Source organism: Diceros bicornis, chromosome 8 (genome assembly GCF_020826845.1).
Source record: "Diceros bicornis minor isolate mBicDic1 chromosome 8, mDicBic1.mat.cur, whole genome shotgun sequence".
NCBI classification, from domain to species: Eukaryota; Metazoa; Chordata; class Mammalia; order Perissodactyla; family Rhinocerotidae; genus Diceros; species Diceros bicornis.
Genome location: NC_080747.1, coordinates 41,319,147 through 41,338,729, shown reverse-complemented (window position 1 = coordinate 41,338,729; position 19,583 = coordinate 41,319,147). Strand labels below are relative to the sequence as shown.

At 36.7% G+C, this 19,583-nt stretch overlaps 1 protein-coding gene across 1 annotated transcript in view; it reads left to right on the top strand.

The window, feature by feature from the left end:
• Positions 1-19,583, top strand: part of SCFD2 (sec1 family domain containing 2) — a 378,548-nt gene that overhangs the window by 146,874 nt on the left and 212,091 nt on the right. The window contains exon 5 of the mRNA XM_058547056.1: positions 9,034-9,283. Coding sequence (XP_058403039.1) covers positions 9,034-9,283 — 250 coding nt within the window. The remainder of the gene's footprint in view (positions 1-9,033; positions 9,284-19,583) is intronic.

Sequence of the window (19,583 nt, the reverse complement as noted above, 5' to 3'; positions counted from 1 at the left end):
TCCTGTCTTGTTAATTATAGCCATTCTGACGGGTGTGAGGTGATATCTCATGTAGTTTTGATTTGCATTTCCCTGATAGTTAATAATTTTGAACATCTTTTCATGTGTCTGTTGGCCATCTGTATATCTTCTTTGGAGAAATGTCTGTTCAGGTCTTTTGCCCATTTTTTAATTGGATTGGTAGTTTTTTTGTTGTTGAGTTGGGTGAGTTCTTTATGTATTTTGGAGATTAAGCCCTTATCAGATGTATGGTTTGCAAATATCTTCTCCCAATTGTTAGGTTGTCTTTTCGTTTTGTTGATGGTTTCCTTTGCTGTGCAGAAGCTTTTTAGTTTGATGTAGTCCCATTTGTTTATTTTTTCTATTGTTTCTCTTGCCCGATCAGACATGGTGCTTGAAAATATGTTGCTAAGACCGATGTCGAAGAGCGTACTGCCTATGTTTTCTTCTAGAAGTTTCATAGTTTCAGGTCTTACATTCAAGTCTTTAATCCATTTGGAGTTAATTTTTGTGTATGGTGTAAGGTAAGGGTCTACTTTCATTTTTTTGCATATGGCTATCCAGTTTTCCCAACACCATTTGTTGAAGAGATTTTCTTTTCTCCATTGTATGTTCTTGGCTCCTTTGTCAAAGATTAGCTGTCCATAGATGTGTGGGTTTATTTCTGGGCTTTTGATTCTATTCCATTGATCTGTGTGTCTGTTTTTGTGCCACTACCATGCTGTTTTGGTTACTATAGCTTTGTAGTATATTTTGAAATCAAGGAGTGTGATAGCTCCAGCTTTGTTCTTTTTTCTCAGGATTCCTTTAGCTATTCGGGGTCTTTTGTTGTTCCATATAAATTTTAGGGTTCTTTGTTCTATTTCTGTGAAAAATGTTGTTGGAACTTTGATAGGGATTGCATTGAATCTGTAGATTGCTTTAGGAAGTATGGACATCTTAACTATGTTAATTCTTTCAATCTAAGAGCATGGAATGTCTTTCCATTTCTTTGTGTCTTCTTCAATTTCTTCCAGCAATGTTTTATAGTTTTTGGTGTACAGCTCTTTCACCTCTTTGGTTAAGTTTATTCCTGGGTATTTTATTCTTGTTGTTGCAATTGTAAATGGGATTGTATTCTTAATTTCTCTTTCTGCTACTTCATTGTTAGTGTATAGAAATGCAACTGATTTTTGTATGTTGATTTTGTATCCTGCAACTTTACCATATTCGTTTATTACTTCTAAAAGTTTTCTGGTGGATTCTTTAGGGTTTTCTATATATAAAATCATGTCATCTGCAAATAGTGACAGTTTCACTTCTTCCTTTCCAATTTGGATCCCTTTTATTTCTTTCTCTTGCCTGATTGCTCTGGCTAGGACTCCCAGTACTATGTTAAATAGGAGTGGTGACAGTGGGCATCCTTGTCTGGTTCCTGTTCTTAGAGGACAGCTTTCAGTTTTTCACCATTGAGGATGATATTAGCTGTGGGTTTGTCATATATGGCCTTTGTTATGTTGAGGTACTTTCCTTCTATCCCCATTTTATTCAGAGTTTTTAGCATAAATGGATGCTGTATCTTGTCAAATGCTTTCTCTGCATTTATTGAGATAATCATGTGATTTTTATTCCTCGTTTTATTAATGTGGTGTATTATGTTGATTGATTTGCGAATGTTGAACCATCCTGCATACCTGGAATAAATCCCACTTGATCATGGTGTATAATCTTTTTAACGTATTGTTGTATGTGATTTGCTAGTATTTTGTTGAGGATTTTTGCATCGATGTTCATCAGTGATATTGGCCTGTAATTTTCTTTTTTTGTGTTGTCCTTGTCTGGTTTTGGTATCGGGGTAATGTCGGCTTTGTAGAATGACTTAGGGAGCTTCCCCCCGTCCTCAATTTTTTGGAAGAGTTTAAGAAGGATAGGTATTAAGTCTTCTTTGAATGTTTGGTAGAATTCACCAGGGAAGCCATCTGGTCCTGGACTTTTATTTTTGGGGAGGTTTGTGATTACTGTTTCGATCTCCTTACTGGTGATTGGTCTATTCAAATTCTCTACTTCTTCTTGATCCAGTTTTGGAAGGTTGTATGATCTAAGAATTTATCCATTTCTTCCAGATTGTCGAATTTGTTGGCATATAGCTTTTCATAGTATTTTCTTGTAATCTTTTGTATTTCTGAGGTGTCTGTTGTAATTTCTCCTCTTTCATTTCTGATTTTACTTATTTGTGCCTTCTCTCTTTTTCTCTTGGTGAGTCTAGCTAAAGGTTTGTCAATTTTGTTGATCTTTTCCAAGAACCAGCTCTTGTTTTTATTAATTTTTTCTATTGTTTTTTTAGTCTCTATTTCATTTATTTCTGCTCTGATTTTTATTATTTCTCTTCTTCTACTGATTTTGGGCTTTGTTTGTTCTTCTTTTTCCAGTTCCTTTAGGTGCATTGTTAGATTGTTTATTTGAGATTTTTCTTATTTGTTGAGATAGGCCTTTATTGCTATAAACTTCCCTCTTAGAACCGCTTTTGCTGTTTCCCATAAATTCTAGCATGTCGTATTTTCATTTTCATTTGTGTCCAGGTATTTTTTGATTTCTTCTTTGATTTCTTCGTTGACCCGGTCGTTGTTCAGTAGCATTTTGTTTAATCTCCACGTATTTGTGGCTTTTCCGATTTTCTTCCTATAATTGATTTCCAGTTTTATATCGTTGTGGTCAGAAAAGATGCTTGGTATTATTTCAATCTTCTTAAATTTATGGCGACCTGACAAACCACTTGTATTAATTTCCGTTGCTGCTGTAGCAAATCACCACAAACTTAGTGGCTTAAAACAACATAAATTTACTATCTTACAATTGTGTAGATCAGAAGTCCGATACTAGTCTCACTGGACTAAAATCAAGGTGTTGGCAGCAGCACTGCATTCCTTTCTGGAGACTCTGGGGGGATATCTGTCTCCACGCCTTCTCCAGCCTAGAGACCCCTTGCATTCCTTGGCTTGTGGCCCCTTTCCTCCTCCTTCAAAGGCAGCAGCGTTGCTTCTCTCTGACCTTTTGTCATTGCATCTCTTTTTGACCACAGCCGGGAAAGGTCCTCTTCTTTAAGGACTCATGTGATTAGACTGGGCCCAACTAGATAATGCAGGATAATCTCCCCATCTCAAGATCTGTAACTTTAGTACATCTGCAAAGTCTCTTTACCCTATAAAGTAACATATTTACAGTTCTAGGGACTTGAGTGTGGGCCTTTTTCAGGGGCCATTATTCTACCTACCACACACTCATAGTTAAGGGTGCATTAAATATTTGTTGAGGGAATGAAGGAAGGATCCTATCCCATTGCTCATTTCTGAGAGCTTTACTCCTCCCTGATAACAGATGTTGATTGTTTAAGATTTAATTGAGGTACCTCTTCCAGGATATAGGTGTTTCTCTGCTGTGTTTCCAAAGTGAATGAATACCTCACTGAAGCACTTACTGCATTGTCATGACTATTTACTCCTATTCCCACTCACCTGTAAGCTCCCTGAATCTTGCGTCTTGCTTTGTTCTTTGTATGCTCAGAGTATAGCATGGTGCCTGGCACATAGTATGTACACAATAGATATTTGTTGATGAACACATGAGTGCATCAATGAATTATCTTTACACACATCAAGTTACATTTTTGCATTTTGCCTGAAACATATGAAGAAGCCCATCCCCCAAAGAAGCAGAGTGGCCTTAATTATGGGAATTTAAGGCCTTGTGGCAGGTATTACTGCAAGGATGGCAAGTGATGTTTGGGGCAGAAGGGCCTTAGGCACTCACTCAGGCCTCCACTGGCAGCATCCCATGAGCCTGCACCCCGTGACTTTGCCGAAGGTTGGAGGAATTGCAGAGATGGGTTCTCCAGCAATGCCTTAGAGTGTCTTAGAGTTTTGCTGAGTGTCTATGGGCTCTGCACCACAGAGTAGCAGATGTGGAGCCAGCCCGGCCTGCTCTGCAGCCACAGGGAATATGACCTGTTTGCTCCTCATGCTTGCAGAGGTAGCTAGCACAGAGACTGACTGACTTTGCAGAGGTGTTTTAATTCAGCCCAAAAGTTGGCATTTCTAAAGACAACACACATTTTACAGAGGGCCTTTTATATGGAGTTACTGGGGACTCATTCAAAAATAACAAGAGCCCCAGACTACAGAATAAAAAAAAAAGATTTTGTCACTCTAGACACAGCTCCAGTCTTTCACCTCCTACTAGTAGGCCCATTTATATCAAAATGAATGAGAAATTTAATCCCTGGCACTTTATAAAGAAGCCTTTTTTTGTTTTTGTGGTTTGCTCTGTGTGTGCTTTTTTAATGGCTGTGTTTAATAATGTTTATATTGCCTTTAACCTTTGACTAACTTTGCAGTTAACTTCCAAGATGTGGTTTCATATGCAGTATTTGTAGGCTGCTCCTCCCTCCTTTGAGACTACTCACTTCCTGTTCCTAGAAGGTATTTCGTTCCCTTACCTGTCACCTTAACCTCTTCTGCTGGGTAAGAAAGGAGTCCATGGAGAGGCTATGTGCCAGGCATTGTGCTATGTGATTTACTTCTTTTTTTCTTTTTTTTTGCCTTTAACATTTTTTTTAATTGAGGGAACATTGGTTTATAACATTATATAAATTTCAGGTGTACATCATTATATTTCGATTTCTGTGTAGACTACATCATGTTTACCACCCAAAGACTAATTTCCATCTGTCACTGGATACATGTGCCCAGTCACCCCTTTTGCCCTCCTCCCTACTCCCTTCCCCTCTGGTAACCACCAACCTAATCTCTGTATCTATGTGTTTGTTTGTTGTTTCCACCCTCTTTGATGACTTCAGTATCTGATTCCTTTTTGGGCATATCTCTTCAGCACGTCCCATCCTTTTTACACGTGGTTGTAGGTACAATGGAAAACTATGCTGTTTTTGTAGGACATACTGGGTTGATAGCTACACAGAACTGGAGATCAGTGACCCGGTGGCACTGGCTGCCCTAGGCCCCATCCAGCTGTCACTTGGGCTTGGGGTAGAGGGGTAAACATGGCATTGTGACACCCTGGATGGGAAATTCTGCTGTAACATTTGTGGCTGGAACTACATATCCGTCCACCAGAGGTTTTTAACCTTGAGTGAGGTTTTGGGGCCAGTCATCTACCTCACCAGGGGTTAAAGAGCTGTAAGTTAGTAGATCTCGTCTGATATGTTAAGTTGGCCTACAGCTGCTCTTGCTCTTACCTGATTTGTCTCATCTGCTGGGTTCCCTTGATGATCTGTCCTAGTCAGAATCCTGGTATTATACCCTGTCTCAAGGGTTTGGATTCCCCTTTCCCACAGACTCTGGTTTCCCTCTGACTGGGAAGCACTGGAGAGGAAATGTGTAGTGGACCAGATGTAGATTTTGGAGAAAGCCAGTCTTGACTTTGATCCTAGCTCAACCATTCACCAGCTGATGTCCTTGACAAGTAACCTTTCTCAACCTCAATTTCTTCCTCTAAAATAATAATACCTATGTTACAGGGTAATCAGGAGGATTAAATGGGATAATCTATAATTATATATTTATAAATGTTCATTTCTCTTTTTCTGAAGTCAGCTACTTCATTATAGAGATAAGTATACTTTTGATACTATGTTCAAAGGACTGAGCTAGGTGCTGGAGATACCATTAGGAATAAGATGTGGTTCTTGTCATCAATGATTTTTCAGTCTTAGAAGGAAGCCTCATCTTTTGTTTTTTTAAAGATTTCCTTTCTTTCTGGCACTACAAGATCTTCCAGGTTCCTCTTGTATTTTCCCTGCCCCATCCCTAGAATCAGCCATTTCTCCAAGGATCCCTGGTTCCTTTTATTTGAGAATGATATTAGAAGCTAAGATCTGACCACTTGGTGTGCTCATTGCTATTGGGGTGTCATTACTTCTAGATCCTCTCAGTGGTCAGAGTTAGGAAATATGTGTATGTATATCAGCCCCTGTTACACACGTATCTACAATATTTCTGTATCTACATTTGTTTATACAGTAAAGCTTTTCCTTTCTGAGCATTTATATTTTGCTGTGTAGCCAACAATGAGAATATGATTTGTGGCCTTCTACCATCAATGGTAATGTAAAAAAAAAAAAAGGGAGAAGAAAGTGAAAATGGAGACCTTTGCATAAACATGACTTAAGAACTCAGCCAGCCTCTAGTCAGATCACGTCATTTTAGAGAGGAAGAGATCCTAAGAAGTTTTCTGAGAGTCTAAGAAATTAAGGAAGTAGTTAGTGGAACAGTCAGGATTGGAATCTGGCTTTTTAAAATGGAGTCTCTTTATTTCCACTATATTTCTCATGCCTCTTTAAGACTGATAAGTATTCTTGGCTTTGTATTCAACTCAAGTATTAACTTCTTGGGATGCGTTAAGCAGATTAAAATGTAATTTTAGAAATTGGTGTGCACAGGTATTAGCTAACCAGCAGAAGTCTGCTAGAGTGTTCAGTAATGAGGGATTTTGCTCTCTAGCCACATATCTTAGATCAACAACTTGAAAAATAATGCTTTGATGGCCAGACATTTGTGAGTGAATCTTTTCAAATGATTACGATGATTATCCTACCCTGTTTTATTTTTTATAACTATCTTTTAAAACAATCCTTTTGCTCTGGGGAGAGAAACAGAGAGCTCCTATAAGATAGACACTTGATGTATACACTTACATTTTAAAAATGGGATATAAAGCAATGAAGGAATCTGCTTAATGTCATCCAAGGAGTTGGCGATAGGGTAAAGAGTGAAAACGAAAGCTGCAGCCCCCACGGTCCCTCCTTTAACAGGCCAACCACACGGCTCGTTTCTTTTAAATTGCTCTTGTCAGCTTGTAAAGCAAAGAAAGAACGCTTGAACATTCCTTTCAAGAGACTCCCGAAGGTATAGGACAGTTCTAGGATGCTGTCAAACCTTTCAGGCATTTCCTTTGAGAAGTGGGTGTGTTTATACTGGGTGGATCACGTCTTGTCACCATATAACAGCAAAATCTCCGTTCTGTTCTTTTCCATTTGTACCTTATTCGTTCCAAAGACTCACCATTTTATTTTGCGTGGTACATTGTGAACATCCAAGATTTTTAGTGGAAATAAGTGGTGACAGCTGTTTTCTGTGTACCAAATAATATAACTGTGAACCTTACCCTTGAGATGATATAGCCAAATTTTTCCAGGTGTGGAAATGACTTAACTAGAAAAGCTCATTTTGGATAGTCACCCCAATACAGAATCACATTCAGCTGCTTCCTGTCAACTTCATTCAGAAAGAGAGAGAGTTTCTATAGGTCTTTCTTTATTCCCATACTCCCTTCTTAAAATGGCTTTTCCTCTTTAAAATCATGCATAGCCACACACATAAACACACACACCCCCTAAAGTCCCATCTTCTTTTCCTGCTTTATTTTTCTCCATTGCACTTACTACCATCTAGTATACTATATATTTTACTTCTTTAGCTTTTTAGTTGTCTGTTTCCCCCAACTAGAGTGGAAGGTGTCTGAGAGCAGGGGATTTGTTTTATTCACTGCTGTATCCCCAGACCCAAAATGGTACCCGGAACATGGTAGATGCTCAATGAACACTTCTGAATGAACAACGTGAAAGTTGCAAGTTGTGACCGTTTGACCCCCAGTTTTAATACAAATACAAATAATTCAGTTTTATTTCATAGGGTTATTTTATAAGTGAAATTGAATCATATTATTTAAAATGGGGATTTATCTATTTACCAAAAATCTCAGAACTTGTACTAGAAAAGTGTATAGTTCCTTGGAAGTTATGCAGTTACTCCAGTAATGCATTGCTGTTATCCCATGCAAGGAATTTTGAAATTCTGTGCTAAATATCGTTCAATAAATTGGTGGAAGAGCTAAAAGCAAAAATTTTTTAAAGTTTTAAGGTGAATTACCTTCAGACTCACCCAAAAATATCTTGAACCCTAAGTGACATTAACGGTTTAATCCCTTATTCTAGTCACCAGATTAGCGGAAAATTTTCATTGTTATAAAAAAAACCTATTCTGACTAATATTTGCCAATATAGAGAATATTAAAAAGAATATGCTGTCATATGAATTTTAGCATTCATTTGGATATATATAGGATATTTTACAAAAATAAAAACTGGCATGTTTTTATTTTTAATTGTATTATTTTACAAATATACTATTTTGATTTAAAATTTGTACTGTATGAAGTACTTATATTTTTATTTATTTATTTATTTATTTATTTATTTATGAGGAAGATTGGCCCTGTGCTAACATCTGTTGCCAATCTTCCTCTTTTTGCTGAGGAAGATTGGCTCTGAGCTAACATCTGTGCCCATCTTCCTCTATTTTACATGTGAGATGCCACCACAACATGGCTTGATGAGCAGTGTGTCGGTCTGTGCCTGGGATTTGAACTTGTGAACCCTGGGCCACCAAAGCAGAACGCGCAAACTTAACCACTATGCCACTGCACTGGCCTCTATTTTTTATTTATTTTTTATCTTTTGGTGAGGAAGATTAGCCCTGAGCTAATATCCATTGCCAATCCTCCTCTTTTTGCTGAGGAAGACTGGCCCTGGGCTAACATCAGTGCCCATCTTCCTCTACTTTATATGTGGGACGCTGCCACAGCATGTCTTGATAAGTGGTGAGTAGGTCCATGCCTGGAATCTGAACCTGCAAACCCTGGGCTGCCAAAGCAGAGTGTGCAAACAACCACTACACCACCAGGCTGGCCCCTATGTTTTTATTTTTAAAACTAGTGTACTCTTATTTGTTTAAGCAACATGTAAGATAATATAAAAAGGTCTACAACGTGACTAGCTGTTTTATAAGCTAGATCTTTCAAGAAAAAAATACTATAATGCCCAACTTCTTGCAGTATTCTCTCTAGGATAAGAAACAAATAACAAGCCATCGAGTCAGTGAACATCACAGACTTGTTTGCAAGCTATCTTTGGACTGATGTAGCACATACATTACGTCTTTGTACAAGACTGATGTATTTTCATATTTCTACCTTTTCTTTCAGAGCATTGGGGAGTCAACAATGTCTGTTGTGTTAAGTCAGCTGCTGCCCATGATTAAGCCTTCAAACCAGAGGACCAAGGATGACTACAGCCCTGAAGAGCTGTTGATCCTCCTGATATATATTTATTCCGTCAGTGGAGAGTTCACAGCAGACAAAGACCTGGGTGAAGCTGAAGAAAAAGTGAAGAACACATTGGCTCAGGTCTTTTGTGAGGAGTCTGAATTATCACCTTTGCTGCAAAAAATCGCAGGTGAGTGTTTAACAAAGATAAGCATCACTGATACAGAAAGCAGGTTTAAAAATAAAGGCTATTTCAGGAAGAGGATGTAACCTTCATTGGAGTTGTTTGGAATTTCATGAGGCCTGGTGAATGCTAGCCAGCATTTAGAATTGGAGGTTTTCATTTCAGCATTTTTTTTTTTTTCGGTTGTGGTAGTGAAGTGGCCTTCTAGTTGCTTGTCAGAATTCATATTCCTTAGAGTATAAGCCTTGTTAAAATAGCAGAATACTCATAGGGCATAATATCTTTAAGGAAAAATAAAACATAGTGCATCCTATTCAAGGGGTTTCTGTTGACATAGTCTCTTTGAGATTGTCATTTCAAACTTAAAAAAAGGTTCCCTAAGATATGACACAATGTTGTAGGATAGAAAATTGCCGTTTTCAAGAGTAGTTTCATATTTTTTTTAGTAGTTTCATATTTTGACTTTTCATATTTCGTTTTGAATCTGAATTAATTGGTAGTGTCTATAATAATATCCAAACATCCCAATAAAGTAGGCTATTCTGATTTGGGGAAATATATAATTATATATCATAAAATCTAACTTTTCACTTCTAGTCAGAAAGGTGATATAACTCATGGAGATATTCATTTGTGTTATTCTGTATCAGACTCAATATTGTCATTTATATTTTGTTTAAAGCTTATATCCGTTCGTATGGATTGAGTCCAGGTCAGTTTGAGAGTGAAAAGTTATTAAAACTTACACGTAAAATTTCAGTACTTTAAAAACATACCAAGTTTCCCTTCATTCATGAATGGGTGTATGTAGGCGTCTCCATTCAGGAAGGCTTAACTGAGGCAGATTATACATCTTCCAACTTTTCCTTCTGTCCCCTGTTGTGCCTCTCTGGGAGGAGGATCCAGATGGCTCAGAAGCAGGCTGTGTAGCTGTCAACCTGAGCCTTCCATGCACGTGTACCTCCTTTGTGCCCCCTACTGACCTTTCATGTGTTTGGTTATGGAAAGTGAAACCCTGACGAGATGGAAACAGAATGAAGTTTCCACAGAAGTGAAACATTTCCTTGCTTAGTATGGAACCTGTTTGCCAACTTAAAATCTGCTTCAGGAAAACTTGTGGAATTGGTTCCCATTTCATTTAGGAACAGCACTATGTGTGATCACATGTGTCTGTCTGGCCACAAATGAATATTGACTTAGAAAGGTTTAACATGGTTTATACAGTGCTTGGAACAGTTATTTGATACAAAGTAAATTTGACTGCTAGGAGAATTTAATTGGAAGTTATTCTTAATTTGCATACTTTCAGAAACAGACAACAAAGATGCTGTGTTTTAGCTGAGGTTATTTGGATAGCTTCTCTGTAACATTAGTATATTGCTATATTATTTTGGGAATTGAAGTCATGCCATAAGAGTATTCATTTAATATTTGCTCAAAGTGTTTATTGACCCAGCATTTCATTCTTTATTAGTTTCTCTATTTATGATTGATCAGGATATTGCATTTTCTTGCTATTAAATGTGATTTCACATTTAAAAACACTTCTGTTCATTCATGTTTCTATTAGGAAAATTTGTAAGTTTAGCAGTTGAAGGTTAAAAATAAGAAGTTGTGGAAATTTTTAAATTTTAGAGACGTCTTATTTTGTAATATTAATTATACATTCCTACCTAGGTTAACTTTGGATGTACTGTTTAAGCAGGGTAGATAAGATGTGCTACTTAAATTTGACATAAGTGAACATACCAGTGGAACACACAGGCGTTGATCAACCTCTGTGGACACCAAAAGGACTTTATTTCTGAAGATAGACTCACTTGGCCAGTATAGACATTTCCCTTATTAAGTATGTTGTAAATTCAAATGTCCTGAGAAGTAGGGTTTGTGTTTACTTAGCTGCTGAGGCAAACGTTTAATCTACATCTCGGGATAAAAAGTAACTGGAAAGTGTCAGGGTAGTGGTGACTCAGTGGAATAGGATGGGAAATCCCAGTATGTATTGGAAGAATTGAATTGCCTTCCAAATGTGCTTAGCCTGTGACAGAACTAGGTTAGTCTGATTTTTACCATGAACTTGCCCATAGTGTTGTACTTAGTTATTCCAATTCATAGTCTTGGCTTACTTGTTACTCGGTGGCAGAATTTTTTTTATGCCTTGTGCAAATTTTCTGGTTGATGAAAATTTGGTTAAAAAGTATTATTGAAAACAAGCAATTAATCAATATTACAATTCTACTTTTCAGTAGTCTTAACTGTCGATAGGATCTAGAGAGCAACAGTTTTTCTGTACTGAAAACTTAAGCATGTTATCATCACCCAACTGCTAAGTGATAGAGCCAGGATTTGAACCCAGGTGTTCTGGATCTGGAGCCCATGTCTTTAAACACAAGATTCTAAACTTGCCACCAATTTATTTCCATAACTATTACATTAATTATATTCTGTAACTTATGCTTGCTTACACTTATTTTATGCCATCCATGCTCAATAATTCCACCATGTTCTTATTTTCTGAAGAGAAAATTAGTATTTTGTTACTATTTTAGATATTACCTGTTCTTTTTAATCTGTCTATAATAGCTACTTGTAGATGTTTCCCCATACGTTGCTATTTTGTGCATGTATCATCTTTGTTTCTGCATTGCTATAAAGAAATTAAAATATTATTCCCAGCCATTGAAATCTTTTGGTTGTCTAGCTTTCTAAAACAGGAGTATCAAACTTAAATTTTTTTATTTCAATAATATCTCTTGACAATAATTGCCCTGTGTTAAAATTCGTATTTCCTTTTATATGTTAAATATGTAATTTACTTTTGAAAATTTCCTTCATTTCTCCCTATTTTTCCCTTTTATGAAAGGACAATGAGAAATCGTGACTGGCAAAACAAAATAAAACTTAAGCATGGTCAATGGCAGCATACTATTTTCTTTTTAATAGATACTTCTGGGGACAGTGGTGAGCAAAAACTCTCTTTTCTACTCACACAAAATAACAAGAGTTGGCTCTCTGATTGTTGGGGATGGGAGCTGTAGAAAGAAAATTGGTATGACCTAAATATGTCAGTTTGTATTGTGCTTTCTCAGTCTTGCTAAGTTCAAAGCGAGTATCAGTTTCCATATACATTAGTGTTTGCATGGCAGTCACAAGAGAATACGAAGGAAAGCCGTTTGAACTTTCCTTAGAGAATGAAATTAAAACGCTAATTTTAAAGATCTGTACAAACTTGGAATGTCATCATATAGGGAGGTGTATCAGAAAAAGCACAGGGCTTAGATCCAGAAGTCCTTGATTCAGAAGTCCTGGCTCTGCCATTTCCTAGCAGTATGTGTTAGTGGGCAAATTACCCATCTCTGAACCTTGATAATAAACATGAATGCCTTATTGACCACTCATGATTTTGCTGAGAATAAAATGATGTTATGTTTGTGAGCTAATTTTTGGTCCATAGTGCTATAAATAGGTAATTTTTTTCCATTGCTGTTATTATTTTGATAGCATCTAGCTGTCATAGAGGGTAGTTCTTCTCAACCTTTTTCACATTGTGATGCACATAGACAATGAGAATGTTTGCATAGTATACAGAGGTAAGTGGACAGGACTGTTGTGGTAGGAGGCAGCCAGCCCTGGGGGCTCTGGCCACTCTAGGCCCTACCCAGTTGACCTGAACTGAAGTGAAGCAGCAGCTTGGCACACCTGTAACTTATTAGGGGCAAATCAGTGGGCTAAGGTTTGTTGGCCAGAAGGGTCTGGAATCAGGAAACAAAGAAAAATAAAACTTGCATATGATTATTGACACCCAAAACTATTTTGGAAAAATTTCTTTTTGGTAAACAATTTTTGTATTACTCATTGATTTATTTTCCTGGATTTTCATCTTTAAAGAAAAGGCCAATAGGGACTGTTTAGTTACATTTAGTGTATAGCTAGGGAATGAATGATTCAAAATATCTAAAAAGTCTACGGTTAAATATAGAGGCATGATAATACTATAGAAATTGTAATTTACATTTATTAGACTGTTATTTTACTTCCTGTTGATAATTTGGGATTATCAGTTACTGTATAATTACATTAGAATTGCACCTGGATATGTGTAACAGAAAATTTACCAGATTAGATTAACAAATAGTGATTTATTTTTCTCAGTAGGAAGTTCAGAAACAAGCAAGCAGAACTTATGTTCCTTGTGGCTTCTTTCTCTCTTCCTGAAGGTGTGGTTTTTTTCATCATGGTCATGAGGTGGGCACTCCTCCTTGACATATTGTGTCCATACTTCAGGCAAGAAGGGAGGAAGGTTGAAAGTAAAAGGCATATACTAGCAGAGTCTGCCATTTTTTATATTAGGAAAACAATAGCTTTTCTGTAAGTCCTACCCAGAAGACTGATATTATTGGCTAGTACTGTGTTTCATGACCACTTCTGGCTGCAAGAGAATGTGATGAGTATTTTTAACTGGTCATATATTTGCCTTGAACAAAGTCAGAGTTCTATTAGAACAAAGAAGGTGAGAATGGACATTATGTAAGAAACTTGTATTTGCTGCAATTATCATTATAGGCTTCCCTGACAGAGGAAGTTCTAAGGCAAGACAATATACTGTGAAGTGGAGTAACGGCCAGGGTACTTTAATTTGCAGTTATAATATTGAAATTTCTTTTGCAGCATATACTGAAATAATGCACTATTGTGTGCTAGTGTCACTGGCCTTGCATCACAAATATTTTCAACTTATCAATATTTATTGAACATGTCTACGTACCTAGCATTATCCTAACCTCTCTAAGCGTAGAAACCCTGGGGGCAGTGGGGTAGAATGTAAAGGTTCTGAGCACAAGATTTGGAATCAGATGGATCTGGGTTCTGGTTCTGACTCTGGATCTCAGTAGCTGTATGGTCTTGAGTAAGTCATTTAGCTTCCCTGATTCCTAGTTTCCTCGTAAGTAAAATGGGGATAGTAATAGTACCAAACTCCTGAGATAAAATAGTCGAAGTGCTTGGCACACATCTGAGCATATAATGTGTCATCGGTATATTTATCTGTCATCATCATTATTTTTATCATTATTGTTATTTTATTGTTGTCATCACCATTATTATCATCAGGCAATATCTTTCCTCAAAGAGCTTACAGTCATTTTAGAGACAAGACCAACACAGAAAACACTACAAAACAAAACAACATAATATTATACCAAATATAATTAAGCTTCCAAAATGTGTGAATTTGAATGCTGTGATGACTCTATATTAAATGACATCTATGAACAAAGAATTTTAAGTTACTATATGGGGTCTGACCAAGTAGAATCCTATACAGACCAGGATTGGGGAAATACCGGGAAATAACAGCATTATAGTATCTGGTAATCCTAGATAATATTATAGTGTTCAAAGCACTTTCATACACAATATATCCTTTGATCAGAAAAGTTTAAGCCCATAAACTTACATGTCTAAAAAATACACCCCAAATATCTGAGCTCAAATGATGTATATCTATAATGCTGAGTTCTCTTTGAGATAATTTATTCACAAATATACTGCTAGTTTTTCAAACATGGTTTGGGACAGAGAATATAAAATTGTATCTAAATTTGGAAATAGTAGAGTTTCAGTTTTCACTGTGTTTCCATTTTTTTCCATAGCAGTTCCCTCCATGATAAACCTTTTGTCTTTAAATAAAACCCAGGTACACTTTGGGGAGGTCCTGTAGTTGCCTGGGTTTTTATGATAAATGTAAGGACTCATAAGGCATATATTGTTATGTTTTATAGATGGAAAGGTTCTCAGCAATTATCTAATCTATTCACTTTGCATATGGGAAAATCAAGGCCCCAAAAGGTTGACTGACTTGCCTCAAATCACCAAAGAATAGCCTGTTCAATGCAAGGCTTGGACTAGAGACTGTGTCTCCTGATTCCTAGTCCAGAATTCTTTTTACTAGGCTAGTGAATTCTCAACCTTTGTTTCATGGATCCCTGGGAAAGTATAGGACTTAGAGTGAAAGATTCACTGCTCCAGGTGTGCTTTATGTGTCATCCATAAACTAAGTATTACTCTTCACATATAAATATACAAATATTTATAGATGCTATTGTGGTTTATAAGATATAAATTCATTTAAAGATTTTGCTGAAGTTATAGAATTTTTTCCTTTGTATCTTTCAATTATCGGATACGAAAGCATAATTATATGGTATCCTCATACTTTAAAAATGTTTGAAACCTTGGGTTACAATAGGAGTCTCAAATTCAAATGCTTACAGGGACCAGCAAATAATATAAATAAGTAAAGCAGTTTAGGTTTTGGAAAAATGATAGTGAAAATGCAGTGATGATTAGCAAAGGATATTCAGTCTTAACAAAGAGGGCAATAGGGAATGATGGGGACTGTGTCAAACTGGAGATCCTCTAATTGTTGCCAGGAGAGCATGAGTCTGATATTGCTGATCTCTCAAGAAATCAGAAATCTGATTTTTTTTTTAATTTGAAATTATGCAAGTTTAAGAAATTGGCTCATTTTCTAAAATACTGTATGAGTCAAAGAAATCTTATTGAAGGGCAGAATTCAGGCTGCAGGCTCCCAGGTTGCAGTCTTTATACTAGATACTGCTTCAGGTATTCCTTACAGAGGAAAGCTTTTGAATCTCTAACTCGAGAACTTACTAGAAATCTGAAAGATCTCCAGGTGGATGAAACAATACACTATAGTTCCATCAGAAAGCAAAGGAAGGGACCTAGTGATCTCCTTTTTCAACTTATTTTAACTAAAAGAAAAAAATCACATTTATTTAAATTTTAATCTAGCATAAGTTTACCAGCGAGGTAACATAGGTTTTCCTTTTGCATAGATTCTGTAAAGATACCATCTAAGTGCAGGTAAACTTCTCACAGAACTCTGTTTATTGGATGGAAAATGCTGAGGAGCAGTTTTGGGTTTAGTAGAAGGAAGACATCTCAGGAAAATAAAGCCAGCCAGAAAGTCTGACTCATCCCCATGAAACGAGGTTCCCAGCGCAGGGAACTGACACTGGGACTTTGGCGTTGGTAGGAATTGTACTAAGTTCTAAGACATTTTAGGACTTTAAAATATTAGAATGTGAAGAGTAAGTTTTGTAGAATGGATGGTGCATAAGTTCTCCTCAAATTCTGTGAAGATGATATTTTTCTAGCAAGATCTATAGTTGTGCTTCCTTTGTTATGTAAATCTCAAAAATTTGGCATAAAATAATGGCAGGATTCCTGTTACTCTAACTGGAAGAATCAGAACTTCACATTGATTTGGATAAAATGTATAAATTATCTTCATGATGGACCGTGATTTTTAAAATCATCTTCAATTTTTTTAGAGTTTTGACTTTAAGGGATCTTGTTTCCTAAGTTTTTTCTTCTCTATGCCTTCTCACTTGTTCGTTGCTCTATTTAAGATCAACCACATATGACAAATGAGGAAGAGGCAGGTCCAGTTTGGAAAGCACTGTTCTTAAGGACACTAGGAAGGTAAGCATAGTCTAGTGAGCTCTCAGCTGGGGTTCACTTGCATTCCATAATGGAAGTCTAACAGAGGAGAGTCTCATCAACGTCGAATGAGGAAGGAGTTGAGAGTTTGTCTTTCAATGGGTTGTGGAGGGCAGCTCATGGTACTTTCAGGTCTACTTTCCAATGGAAAACATGTATGTGCCCTTATCTATAGTAAAACAAAGCCACATTCTACAACCCACAGTAAAAATCTATTTGCAATGATTTGTTTATGACAGCTTTCCTCTTTTGAAAAGTTCAGGTAAACATAGACCATATAAAATTATTATCACTATTCATGGCTGCCACTTTATTATAAAAATTTCCATCTCCATTAGCACTAGGCATAGACATTTTGTTTATTATGTTAGTAGAGGTATGTCTTTCAAACAACGCATTTTTCATAGTTGGCCAAGTACTTTTCCCAGTCTTGTAGAAAGTTAGTCTTCTTAGTAAAATATGAAGTATGTCCAAACAGAGGATTGTAAAAGATGAGGAGCTAATAAGAATTTCTCCTCTTATGCTTCCTTTGCTCTATCACCTCTGCATTCTTTCCTCATCTCACAGCTTTTCCTCAGTAATTCATCAAATTTCAGAATATGCATTTCTGTAGATTTCTGCCCCTAAGGGCACTATTCCAATTGAGAAACAGTTTTCAAGATTTCAAAAATCTTTCCCTTGAGAAGTTGTTCCTTAGACCTTGAGCATCCCTCCTGGGTTGGCAATGACAAGAATGTTGCTGTGGTAACTGGAAGGGTGATCCTAAAATTTCATCACCAGCCTTCATATTACCCACACTTGAATGAAAACTTAAGCTCATTATAGTAGGTGACAGTGTACGAAACCATGACTGTAGAATCCACCCACTCAGCTAAAGGAGGACTTCAGGGTGTATGGGAAATTCATTTCAGAAAGGATTCTGCCTCATCTCTGGGTTCTAATTTATGGATTCTCAGTTATTGTGGCATTCCAGTATTAGACTATTCATTAAGGAATACACCTTCATTTCTAGTGTTTCAGATCTCTTGTTTCAGGGCTGCCAAAATAAAACAAAAAACAGCTTTAAAGACTGTTGTTTTCCATTGTGGTTTGCAACACTATTTGGTATACTAGGGTCTATTTTTCCTCTTGGTTTCTAAGATTTCTGCTGGAAACTTTGATGAAGAACATATGTCTGCCCTAAATCACTCCCATGAGAAATGCTGGAACTGTTACATTTAGTTTTACTGTCCAATATATTAAAATAGTTAACCACAGCACATATTACAAAACAGCTATATTAAGTGAAGTTTAAAATGTTTAGTTTGTATTTAAAATATATCACAAGCTGTGTAGAAAGATATTTAGAGCTGCTTATTAAGGTAGCTAACTAGTTAAGTAATTTTGCTAACATATTAAGAGATCACTACAAATTACTTTCTCAAGTACTTAATTTTTTCCATGCCACATTGTAAAAATAATCATTCTTAACCAAGACACTGGAACGGATGTTCTTGCGTTGATATTTATATTTGCACAAATGCATGAGACATACTGTCCATATCACTAATTTTTGTGTCTGCCTATGATGCCAATAGTAATAATATGTGTATGTAATAATAATAGTATGTGACAGAGAGATTAATTATTGCTGATTCTTATTAACTGCATATTAGATGTAGTATACATTTCTCAATTATGAAAGAGAAGAAATGGAATGCATGGAATACGAGGGTAGTTTTCTTGAACACACGGACCAAATAGGAGAAACGGGGTGGTGTGGTTGAAAAGAGCACAGCAGAGAGGGGGCTGAATTTTTGCTCCTAAATATGCCTGTAGGTGTGTAACCTGAAAGTAAGTCACTTAGCTTACTTTGGACTCAGGATCCTCATCACTCTCATTTTATATGAGAGTCGTCTTAGGCGAATCTAAGGTCTCTTCTTTCTTTACCATTCTATGGTTCTAGCTTCATCTGCTTTTTATTTTTATCTGAATCAGTATATTCTCTTCCCTACTTCTAAATCAGCTCTTCCTCCGTTCCCTTCTGTCTTTTTCAGGATACCACTATCATCTCAGGAGGGAAGCAATGGAGTCGTTGACTCAACTTCTCCCCCTACAGCAGTCCTCCACTCCCTGCAGCCCATCTGTATGTCTTTTGAGATGCTGTTTACATCTCCCCAAAGATGCTCCCTTATCCCCAGGCACACATTGACCCATGGCCTTCTCTCTAACATCCCTGACTCCACACCTACCCACCCCCTGCTTACGGATGCCAGGCTAACATTCTTAAATTTAATTTTTTATTTTAACACCTGTACTTTCAGGTTTTTCCTCCACTATTACTGTCATACTTTCTCATTGTAGAAAATTTGGAAATGTAAAGAACAATGTGGAGAACACATATAAATTTCATTTTATTGAGTACTGATGAAAAATAATATTTGCCGTTTGTATTTCATCTTTTGTGAATTGCCTGCTCGTGGTCTTTTCCTTTATTCCTACTGACTTGTTCATTTTATTCTTAATGATTTAAAGTTGGAGCACTTGGATTATTAAGGTTATTAATACTTGTCATATATTTTGCTAATATGTTTTCTTAGTTGGTATTTGCTTTTCATATTTGCTCATATGGGAAGTCCAGAGACAGAGCTGTATTTAGGAGAGTTGGGGCAGAGCCTCCAACAGTGTGACCAGAACTCTCTGCTCCTTCTAAGCTTTTCTTCCTTCTAAGTGTTGGCCTCGTTCTTTCCTATCACAACTGCCTCTGTGTGACCTCTCATCTGTCCTAGCCATTCCTGGCTTA